Genomic DNA, 12,293 nt, shown 5'->3' on the forward strand with positions numbered 1-12,293 from the left:
TTACACTACGATAAAACGTTTAGAAAACAGTAGAAAATACAAGGAAATCACGCTGACGACACACGGATTCTCCAATGAAACCCGCGAATCATTCGCAACTACACTAAAAATAAAACGATGTTTTATCTCCGAGCCATTATCGAGCAAATTTTTTTTTTTCACTCTGAAAACAGCCCAAGGCTGCTGAAGGCATACGTTGTGGCGATTATGAAGCAATGACTTTAGGAATTTGTGGTTCCAAGCGAATGCTACAAGAAGATTCTTGAGGTGACTAATTCCCATCAGTAATTTTAATGCGAAGCATTCTCTGCCTGATTTTTGGCACTTTACGGTAGGTAGGGTGGTGGGTAGGTTCCTGTCTCGCGTCGCTTTAGCCCTTTAACTGGCAGCTCAACAATATTGTTGACCTTACAAAAATATCTGGAAACACTATACAATACGAAATATTAGTCTGTGCCTTTCAATTTACCTTAATTTGTGTACCTGCTCAACAGTGGTAGTCGCAGAAATGCCGACCGTGAGCAGCAGTAGGTGTTTTGGTGACAAAACTCGGAGACCTCGTCGGTATCGTGTTAGCGGACTTGGCGGTCATATTATCGCTAATGCGAAATTTTGCCTTTGTTTAAGAAAGTTAGTATTTTTTTCTCCATTGAGGTGCATCTCAAGCACACACATTTACCTTGCGAAACCAAGTACCAAGCACAAGTTCCGGACCATACATTTGCCTCTAATCAGCTGGTCAGCAATATTTTCGACCCGCTGTATCTCACTTAGTTTTCAAAGAAGCCGTTTAATATTTAATATGGTGTGTATTTGAATGATATCGAGAAGAAATAGAGCAATAAAAACATACTGGTTAGGTGTTTCTTATCTTACCTGTTAAAGGGTTATTGAAAAGAAAACAATGTGTGACCCATGGTCGAACTGAACCTCAGCCGCTGAGGACAGCAGCCTGGTGCTCTAACCACTATGCCACGATCTTTTGTTATTCTTTCGCGTCTTTATTGCGACAGCTCGTGCTTTGCGGTGCCGTGTTAGACTGCACAATCTCCGGGACCGGTCCACTTTCGCAAGCACTCTCCTCGTAGCAGTTTACGCTAGGTAAGAACTATATGCGACGTCGTACCAACTTCATGACCGCCCAAGTTAATCGTGTTTTCACATTCTTTTTCGCCAGCATGCCATCGTCATTTAAACATACGCCACGTGACATAGCCATAGGCACTTGTATAACACCTAGTTGCTGATGACGTCACAATCCGTGTTTCTCTCGGTTATCTACTACTCATGTTGAACCCAACAATCCTCATGTCGTAAGCTTGCGTCCAATGGCCAGCGCAGAAATCATGCCTTTGCTGCCATACGATTGTGTTCGCCATGGTTGTCGTCGGTCTGCTGTCGTCACACGCGCGTACTCCCGTGACCCAGACGCACTACTCAATTTACACAAGCACTCATCTGGTAATGGTTTGCGGAACCCCAAACAATGCTGAATAGCCAGGAACCTTCAAGATGCATCGCATAACATCGATATCCACAGTGCGTGAGAGCTGCACAAATATTTAATCTCTGTTTTTAATGACACCAAAAAGCGTTCGCTTCCAGAACGTACAGACGAAGAGAGAACGCACACACACATAAACAAACAGTATGATTTTGCTGACATCGCGGGTGTGCATGCACTTACAGAGGAAACCTTTCCATTTCTTTACGAGGGCTCTGACTTCCCGTGATGTTGAAGGCTGCCCACCCATTGTGACAGTAGCAAACTCCCCTGTTGTTGTTTGCAGGGTTACTGCGCCTCCAACACCTCCACCAAAACCGCGGCCTCCATCTTATAGCGGTGGACCGCCGCAGCCAGAGAGGCCGTACTCTTCGTCCGGGTACCACGTGACCTTCTCCAACCCGGGAACTCCCGGAACGCCTCCTGTTCAGCCGCACCACACCTACATACCGCCTCCCCCGCCGCTGCATAGCTACCAGCAGCCTACCTACCAACAGCCAGCTTATCAAGAGCCGGCTTACCAACAGCCAAGCTACCAGCAGCAACCAGCGAGCTATCCGGCTCAGCACGCGCGGCAGAGCAGCTACGAGGAAGTCGACGAGCGTCAGCAGAAGATTCGGGAAGCCGAGCTAAGGCAGCGCCAGTACGAGGAAGAGCGTCTGCAGCAGGCTCAGTACGAAGAAGGCCGCTTCCGTCAACCACCGCAGGACTTCCGGCGCGTCGAGTTCGACGCCGAGCAGAGGAGACTCCGCGAAGCAGAGGAGCGCCGCCGACGCGTGCTTCAGGAGGAAGAGAGCAGGCGGCGCCAAGAGGAGGTGCAGCGCCAGAGGCGACTCGAGCAGGAGGAGCAGGAGCGCCAGCGGCGCCAGGAGCAGCAGGAGTACGAGCAGTACCAGCAGCACCAGCAGCAGTACCAGCGATACCTTGAGGAGCAGAAGAGTAGGGACGACGAGCTGAGGCGGAGGAACCTGGAGCAGCAGCAACAGCAGCAGCAAGAGGCCGCCCGCCGCCGGCAGTTCGAAGAGCAACAGAGAAGGGCCCAGCTGCAGCAGCAGCAACAACAACAGCAACAGCAGGTGCGCTTCCAGAACGCCCAGCGGGAGCCACTGAACGTGCAGCGAGCCCAACAAGAAGCCCAGAGGCGCTTCCAACCGAGTACAGCCGTCGCCAGTTCGCCGCAGCACCAGGAGCAGGTGGGCTCTCAAGCGCAGCGCTGGGAGAATAGGATCTGGGAGGAACAGCAGTCCAGGATGCCCGGCACGCCGTTAGGATCGCCCACCGTTTCGCGCCGGGCGCGCGATAACGTGTGGCCACCAAAGGTGGGTACTAGGACGGCTGCCGACGCGAGTACTCCACCCCACCCCTCCCCTCACCGCTGCTGACCGTGGTTCAGGGTTCAGCAGACTCCGCCAGACAGTTACTGCAGTCAGCAGCAATTTTCCTTCCCTTCGTTTTCGTTTAGTTACCTATTTAGTTAAACAAACAACCTAACTACAACTTCTATGTACCAGGACTTCTACATTCGACTAAAACGTGGGACGGTACTCCGAAATATCGCTAAGCGCTGGTCTTTCTTTAGAGCGCTGTCATCCATACTAGATGCAGGTAAGGGAAAGAGCAGCAATTTGAACCCGAAAGCACAGAGAAGTACTAGGACAAGGGGATCGGAATTTCCTTCAGTCTTTCTGTACACGCAGTCTGCACGTGACACCAGTGATACTGCACAGGCTCGTTACATGCACGTTGCTGTGAACGTTCAAGTGCTTAATTTCATGTGTACGCTATGTCCTACACCGGAAACTGCCGTTGGTGTAATTTTACCAAGATAAAGGGATCGAGCGTTTATGGTCCTACACATAATTAAACTCAAGGGAACACTTTGGCCAGTTATAGTCAGCCGGACACCAAAGAAAAATAATCTGGTTTCAGTAATCTGAGCACCTTATAGTACTTATAATGCGAAGCAACATTGATCAGGGTTTAATCTCTATACATGAATATGCTGCGTTATGTTTGGTCACGCTTACGTCTGTAAGAAATATTACCTTGTGTTTGCGTTTAATAGCCACTCTGGCAAGTGAAGTAGGCAGCTGTAATAAAATATTTTTGCAAGTACTGTGAATTTCTTTTCGTGCCTTCCTGCAGAACATCGCCTGCTGAAACCGTTCTATTTCACACATTGCTCTTACAGGGTCTCTTTACCATTTCATGTTGTTATAACTCGAACATATTGACGTTCACATGATACAACGAGTAACCGTCACTACTGTAACGTGGCTAAATGTGCTTCTTTTGTTTTAGTTTTACTAAAAAAACACGATGTTAAAAATCTGGCGGATTTATAACCAATGCCTCTTTTTTTCTTCTTTCCAGGAATCGAGCGTGCGATGGACACCTAAGACGGGATTTTCCCCGCAACTGGCACGACAAAGTTAGTGAACACTTCATGAACCTTCAATATGAGCCCGATTTGCAGCGCGCATACAGTAATACGATTGGTACTTTACTAGATGTATTAGCGATAAGCCTGCCGACACTGTTGCGTTCGCGCAATGAAATAGACACATACAAAAAAAAATAGGAAAGAAAGAAGAGAAAACTGTGATAGGTTTATTTTCTATCGCACGGATTCCGCTGTAGCACCTTGGAGACACAATAATTCAGCCGACTGTGTGGAGAAAATTATTGCTCGGAGTTGACACGCCTGCCGCTTTCCATAGAATTCAAAACTTGAAGATAAGAAAGGATTAGTTCAAAAAGAAAAGTTAAACTGGTAGCAATGCAAGGAACAATTGTAGCGATTTCATTAAAATCTCGCGGTTGTCTTGTAATATTGAGATACTTGAAAAAAATTGCTAGTGGTGCGAGCTGGCGTAAGACGCAGCGCGAGTAAACTTCTGTACTCTACATGGCAATGATAACATTTGAGCGCGTGGCTCTTGCTTGCTCCTAGTAGTTCGCGTACGGTAAGCGGACGTGAAGCTGCATCAGCGGACACCACGGCGTCATCATCTCCTTGTGCGCAGGTTCGCAGGGCGCCAAGCAGTTCGTGTGGCCACCGCCCAAATCCGGCATGGCCAACGGAGATGAAGGCGGCTTCCCGTCTCGGCCTCCGAGCCGCTCGGCCGTGAACGCGTGGCACCCGCCACAGTCGCCCACGTCCGGGACGCGGACGCCGCCGTTCGCGCGCTCCCCGTCACTGGGCCGCCGCACGCGCGACATCGCCTGGCCGCCGCCGCAGGCCGAGTCGTCGCCCAAGTTCGTGCCGCGGCCCGTGAGCCGCAGCGGCCTGCACCGGCCCGACGAGTACATCCACCAGAACGCCAGCTGCGGCGTGCCGCCCACCTACAGGCCGCCGCCAAACTCCTCCCAGTACCTGTAGACCGTCCCTCCCTTCGGAGCCGCGTAGGGTTCCCTTACGTCCCCCGCCATAGGAGATGTGCGGGAACGCTACCACCACACCTCCGCGCTCTAACACTGCGTGCGCACACCGTCCCCCGTTGCCCTCGTTTTCCCTTCGCACCGCGCGCACGCACGCCCCCTCAGACCACGGCCCTTTGGCGCCTTCGCTGGGCTACCGGACCCGTTCTTAGGATGGGAACCCGTGAAGCCAGGCCGCTGCTGTTGCGAGACCGCGAAGCGCACAGGGTCTCTGCCTCCCGATTGACGTACTAGCATAAACTTTAAGCTCTCGCTTGTTCCCAAGCAGCAAGATAACGCTATTGTGACTCAACCACATTTGGGTGCGGCCACACCTGAATCGGAACGCTTTGAGCGACACTTATGTGTTTAGCCTTCGTAAATATCTGTCAGCGACTCGCAGAACAGATAGTACCTCGTGCTTGCTACAACTCCGCCGCCGAACGAAGCCGCCCTCGTTCTGAGCGACTTCACTCGCGTGGCCCTACGCTATAAACTCAGCGTCAGGGATTTAGTTAAATGTAAACGAGTGCTAAGCTTCACCGTATACTAAGAGGCCGTGGTCTGTGGAGGCAGTATACCACCCCAGCGTGATGGACTAGAAATATATGGGGAGTGGTTAGATACGTGATGTTCCTGGTGCATGTTCTGATCATGGTTATTGTTGTTTTATTTTTTTATCAAAGACAGCGTGACGGGCAAGGAGACAACAAACGTCCGGCAACAAGAAAAGTAAATGTCTAGCGCGACGTTCAGACAAGCGCAACCTAAAGCAAATACTCACCCGCCACGTGACGCGGCCATGAACAGAAGACTCGACCACGTGCGGCTGGAACTTGCACCAGGGACGTCGCCCTTCTTGCGCTGCACACATACACACACACTATAGCTGAACAGCCTGCGAAGAGTTCGCAATATTTTGTCAGCCCGAGAAACGAAAAAGACAAATTCGTTACCGGGTGACCTTAAGAACAGACTTAGTGTGTAAGTGCACCGCGGAAATGGTTGCAATTCTTTTTAGAGAGACGTTCGCGAGACGTTGGAGTTTTTCACTGCTTAATTTAAGTTTGTCTGTGTTACATAAGCCCGCCCCTCCGCGGATTGTACATGCGCTCTCCACCATTGCCTGGTGTACTATTTATTTTTCTTCTTAAACGAAGCCAATTTACAAAGCATCGCTTACGCATTGTTATTCGTGGCATAAATGTTTTTTTTAAATCAAATTGCGAGAAAAAAAAAAGCTTTTACAAACTACACGCGCACACACATTTAAAAGAAAAACTGTGATACGATATGAAAGGGCGAAATTTTTCTACATTTCGCCCGCTGGCGCCAATAACATTTTTTTAAAGGTGGCTTGGTGACCTAACATATTCTGCCCTCCGTCTTCTGCCCAGGATTAACAGACCAGAGGGGAATGTGACTGTAAATATACAGCAACGCAGCTGGTTTTACTCTGCACATAATCTGCCTCACTTTTACTAAACCAAACACACTAACACTGACTCAGGACCGGCGGGGCCACAGATCACGCCTTTACCAAGCGGTGTGCTGTCCTTGTTAAAGGTAAATATCATTCGTGCCCCTCTGAAATTAACGAAAAAAAAATAAAGATTTATCGTGAGTGGTCCGTGTTTCACAAAATTTAGCTAATATCCTTAAACTCACTTTGTTACACGTTAACGTCTAAGAAACCATACTTAATGTACGAGGAAGTACAAAATTTGTAATGCTTCTTTTTCAGTTTTTTATTTTTTTTTTTTCAAGTCACTGTTACTTAAGGGGCCTAAGAATAGCTTTGCAAAACTGAATACTGGTTTTGTTACGAGCCACAGCTTTGTTTTTGTAAACATTTAATTCGGTAAAGTATCCTTTCAAACGAAGAAACCAGTGCTCATGTGCCTATTCTAGTTTTTTGTTAAAATGTGAAGTAATGCTTCGAGTGAAAGTTCCCCTCGCGAAATTTAGCGTAAGAAAGCGCGAGCGATCACAGCGCCCCAATGGAACAAGCAGTAACACCTGACCCGCGCACGGAGTTGACGGACAGCGGAGTGATTTGAGCGTATCTTCTGGTAACATATTTTCACTAACATAGTACGTTGATATTTATATCCATGTCTCACGCTTTTATGATACCCTTTTTGTCGGGTGTAAAAGTATACATGCTGTTGCGAGTTCTTTCGTTTCTTGTCTGCTTATGTGTGAGCCACTTTCATTAATACTTGATATAACTTTTTTTTTGATGCTGTGATTAGATATGTTCGGTGTGTTTCTCAACTAACCGGTGGATGGTATTTCTAGTCAGTGAACATAGAAAAAAAAAGAAAGAAGTGAAACCTCGCTAGGTGTGCTCTCTGCGCACGTACAGTTTGTGCCACAATCTCGCAAGAGCTCCAGAAGCCTCTTTGGAATTTTAGTTCTCAACTTCTCTCTTCCTGCCTTCTTCCCCCGCTTTCTCACTATCCTCTCTTCTTCTTTTTCTCTCTTTCTCTCTTCCACAGTCGGGACGCCGAATGCGCACGTGATGCGTGACCTGCTACCTCTGTCAGGAAAAAGAGAACGAACGTTATTAGGCAATGCTCTTGCAAAAACGCGCTCAGAACATCAATGCTTTAGGCGAGCACGCATTTTTTAAACATTTGTTATACGCCTGACTTTCTGTTTGGGTGCTGTTTTTTTATGTTGATGTTTGAATAAACGATAAAGAAAAGGATACCCCTTGTTGGCGAGACCATTGTCTTGTGTGCTTCTTGTGTGGCTAACGCCGCGCGCGTAGGAGAGCTTGAAGAGCTCCCCTGTTGTTCGTGCGGGACCGAGGAGAACAGTGACTCTTCTCACGATGGAGAAAGAGAACGATTTCCTTGGGTTTCCATGGGAGCCTACAAGGACGACACTTTGTGAGAACAGGCCATCCACGCTGTTGTAAACATTACTGCGGACCAGGTGCGGACATATAGGAGGGAACCTGGTACATGCACTGCGCCGTCCATGTGCGCATCGTACTTCCTTTTTATTTGTCCGTGCCTTATTAAAGTTAATTCTTGTAATACCCTAGAAAATTTGCGAAATACGAAGCAGCTTATCGGCCAAGTGAAAATGAGCAAGAAAAAATCAATATCACGCGTGGTTTGAGCTAGCTTTTACAACAACAACAACGTCGACAACGACGACGACAGAGATTAGAATAGAACCACAGGGGAATAAAGAACCTCCATCCAGCGTTCAGGGTTAACTGTAGTAAATTGGCAAGCCCTAATGTGAAACGGAAAGAAGCTCTGTAACGCCGTGGAAGACTCGTTAACGCTGTACCGTTACCGCAGAAGGCAAGAGCAAGAGCTCGCGCGCACGTGGCACCTAGAAGGAGCAGCAACAGAAGTGGAACAACAGTGTTCATATATGTTGCTGACCATACAAGTCAGCTGGCGGCTAGCTTCGGGATGACTGCCACATGAAAGTACTCGGTCCGGCAATTCGGCGGTGAACAGTGAACATCATAATTCGCTACGCAGTTCCAAGTTCCGACGGTTCCGGGCATTTGATCTTTAGTGTGACTATAACGGCCTAAGATGTGGGTTTGGTTTTTAACCATCAAGAAAATTGCGAGTGTATTTGACATTATACTGCAAGAGCGCCGAGTCCTGATTTGCCCTGATTTGTTCTTTGACAGTACGGCGAGGAGCGTTGCCATCCGATAACGCAAGAGCGCAGTTATGGCACTTTTTTTTCATAATTTGCGGGCTTTCTTCAGAGCCTTGAGAAAAGAACTACGTAAAACATAACGTCATGGAAACAAACTGCGCATTTCTGAGAACGCTCTACAACTTCTCTGACACAACTTGTGCCTTAAAAGAAATAGTAACGCGAATAAAATTCTTGACAATGACAGACTATAGTTTTCTTTCCGGCTATCTAGCTATCCATGGTACCGCACCAAAAAAGCGTGCCTATCCTGAAGGTAATGCAGTCTAAAATGCGGACCGTTCACGTGGGTATGTGCCACTCAGAAGGTGGCGCTTAGTAGTCGCTTTGTGTGTGCCACTAAGCATGGACGCACTCACGGTGGCGCCGACAGAAGGCGCGGCGTGTCCAGAGGGAATTAAGCGCCAGAGAGGAGCCCCGATGCAGCACACGCACATACCATGCATGAAACGTTTCGGCTATTCGCATGCTTGGAGGGTCATCGTAGATATGTTATGGCCAACCTTGTTTTCAAAATTTGCACCATTAACCTAATTAGAAAACTAATCGCACTTCAAAAACTAGTCTGAATACTCTGGACGACTACGAATAATATACCGTTGGTCCCATTCGTTTAATGTGCACCAGTCTAATTTTAAACTTTAGGTTACGTGAAACACCCTGCATTCACAAGCTTTGGGTCGGTTTTAGGTCGTGGTTTAAAGTTTTCTTACCCAGAACAGATACCCGCTCGGTGGCAATAGCACTGGGAACATTGGTTGCTCATCATTAAGTGCAATATAAGCTGCTTTATTTGGCGAGAAAGCCATGAGAAACGGGTAGTCCGTTATTGTAGACAAGACATCGCTTTAATCCTTTTTCTACGGAGGACGCGCGAGACCCGTCATCGATATTTGCGCCGCTCATATTGAGGACCAGCTGGTCCCGTCCAACATAAAAGCTGCAAACACGAGCTTGGCTTCACTGCACATATGATAGCTTGCCTTAACTACATGCATTAAAAAATGTTTTTTTTTTATGTGCGCCAGGTGATATGATAGAGCAGCATGTTTTGTTTACTGCAGCTTACCAAAATGAGGTCGTTGTCTTGTAGAGGCTCTGAATGACAAGAACTCTCAATCTCACAGAATGGATGCAGACTTTCAGCTACTCATTCCACGGCTTGCCGATCGCCACTTTCCCATATATGTTCTACTGCTAAACTCCAAAAACCAACAAGGAGGTGCTTTCTTGAGCTCAAAAAAATTCTCAGGGGATCGGAAGGGAATCCCTTGAAAGGAAACTAGGCCTTGTGCTGAGACTGCGGCATGGCTCGGTGCCCTATTCCTTGCTTTCAGGTGTTCCGCAGACAGGCCAACATTTAGAATGGACGAAGGCAAGTTATATTAACGTTCGTCAAAATGATAGTATCGAAAAGATTACGTCGTCTTCAACTAACCTTAGCATTTTGAAGCTTCGCAGGGAAGATAATATTAGTGCTCCGGTTAAGCAATGTTTCATTTAAAGATATTTTCAAGGACTTTCTCTAAATAAATATTTTGAGTGGTATACTTCTGGCTCTCTCATTACGAGTCAGTTTGTTTGAACGAATAAACAATCGGTATATTTGGATCGTTCTTGCAGAGTACTCAGTAACGAAAGGGTAAAAACAAAGTTAAGATTAGTGAGTTTTCTTGCAAGATTCTTGTGCGCAGCAGCGGAAAACAACTACAGTACTACAACGATGCATTTTCTGCGGTTTAGTAGTCTAGTGAGAAGGTTTCGATATGGTTCGCGCTACATATCAACACGAAAGAGATGAAAGGCGCACCATGCAGAACGTGGCCAGGTATTGGAAATAAAGGCTTTCATAAAATCATGGCCCTTAAGGAACACATGCACAAAAACAAGAGAGAGAGAGAGAGAGAGAGAGAGAAAAAAAGACTACGACAAGGCAGCGTGAACATGACAGTCTGATAGTTCCCTCATTTCCTTGCATGAAGCGATGGGATAAAGAATAAGTATAATATATTCCGCGTGAAGTTGAACTTTACCGTATATAAAGTTTGGGTGAACCTAAAACAAAAGCATTCTGGTTGTTCGCAAATTATAACGCAACACCCGTTACCCTTATAAGCGGTAAGCTCGAATCCCTGATGGGGACAAATTAAGTTTTCTTTCTTGACGACTTCTTGTGGAAAGTAAGCATGACCTGAAAACAGATGACACCAAACCTGCATGAAACAGTAACATGATCAGGGAAATTAAGCCTCGGAGAAATTAAGTGGGGCTGAAATTGGAATGTAGAAAATGATGAAGGGGGGAGAAATGAAAGTGGACGAAAAGATAACTTGTCACCGGTTGACGCCGAACCCACAACCTCCGCATTACGCGTGCGTTGCACTAGCAATTGTGCTACGGTGACGGCTGTCAATTCGCCCGCTAACTTGGGTATTTGTTTTTACTAGATCTAGCTCTAGGAGTGTTATACTAGGAGAATGCCAGCAAACTTGAAAAAGGGAAAAAATCGAGAGGCAGACATGGACAAAGTGACAGGAAGGTGGCTGGTCTAAGAACTGAAGTTTATTCGTGATAACGACGTCCCTGAAATCCCTACTGAAAATGCGCAAGGCACAACATATCATATACACGATAATCACTTTATCTATACACGGCGACATTGATAAAGAAATTCAAGCTCTTCCTTAGGGCCAAGTGTGACAGAAGAAGGTTCGCGGCAGAAGCCTGTTGGAAGGTTCTTGCAACGTTATTTGAATGCTCTTGCTACTGAGGACCCGTTAGGCATTGGCAGTTCGAACGTAGTGATCGACGCCTTGAAATCGGGAACGCTGACAGCGAACACGGACTTTTCCGTGGATATTGAAGCTTTGTACTATTCTATCCCACATGAATAACTTTTTGTAGCAGTGCGGGGAGCTATTGAATATTAAGGGGAGACTTCTTTTTAAGGTAGTTGCGGCCTCTCACCTGCGAATTTTGTGGAATTCTTATCTTTTTACCTGTCGGCAACTTTTGTTAAATTCGAGGGCAAAGTATTTTTACAGAAGACTAGTGTATGTATCGGGTCCAGTGTTGCGCCGGTGCTGTACGGTATTTTCTTAGTGAAGTTTGACAAGTATCTCTGTGACGCCATTAATGATTACCGTGTTGCCCATGTTTTTAGCTGTGTAGATGATTTCCTTGTTCTTTTAAATAACGGACGAAGCGATTGTCTCGCTGACATCATTCACAGTGTCTTATCAGTGTTTCAAGATTGCTCTCGACATCTTCGTTTCACCCACGAAGCACCACATGAAAATTACATCAGGTTTTTAGATCTGACTCTAACTTTTCATACTCATGGTCACATTTGCTTGGTTTATAGTCCTAGAACTAAAATGACACCGCTACTATACCGATCCGTCCACTCGAAACTGGTCAAGCGGGGTACAGCCAACTTGTGCTTGTCCAATGCGGTGGAAACAAGTTGTACGCATCAAGTGCAAGACAGTGCCACCCAGCAGGAGAGGAGACTGTTAGCGGCAGGCTATCCTAATGCTTTGATCACCGCAATGACTGAATCTGCGCACAAATGTTCGAAAATGAAAAACAGCAGGGACGACAAAAGAAAAACGAACCTGATGGTTATGCCGTATGTGCGTGGTATTTGAGACAGATTGAAAACGGTTGA

At 46.9% G+C, this 12,293-nt stretch overlaps 1 protein-coding gene across 3 annotated transcripts in view; it reads left to right on the plus strand.

Moving 5' to 3' along the window:
• LOC142582753 (uncharacterized) overlaps positions 1 to 7,655 on the plus strand; it is a 97,904-nt gene extending 90,249 nt beyond the window's left edge. For all 3 annotated transcript variants that reach the window (XM_075692774.1, XM_075692780.1, XM_075692786.1), the window contains 4 exons: positions 1,791 to 2,823; positions 3,878 to 3,935; positions 4,531 to 6,490; positions 7,426 to 7,655. In XM_075692774.1, the coding sequence (XP_075548889.1) occupies positions 1,791 to 2,823; positions 3,878 to 3,935; positions 4,531 to 4,886 (1,447 nt within the window). In that variant the 3' untranslated portion in view covers positions 4,887 to 6,490; positions 7,426 to 7,655. The remainder of the gene's footprint in view (positions 1 to 1,790; positions 2,824 to 3,877; positions 3,936 to 4,530; positions 6,491 to 7,425) is intronic.
• Positions 7,656 to 12,293: the final 4,638 nt, after the last annotated feature.

The sequence above is a fragment of the Dermacentor variabilis genome, chromosome 1, assembly GCF_050947875.1.
Source record: "Dermacentor variabilis isolate Ectoservices chromosome 1, ASM5094787v1, whole genome shotgun sequence".
NCBI classification, from domain to species: domain Eukaryota; kingdom Metazoa; phylum Arthropoda; class Arachnida; order Ixodida; family Ixodidae; genus Dermacentor; species Dermacentor variabilis.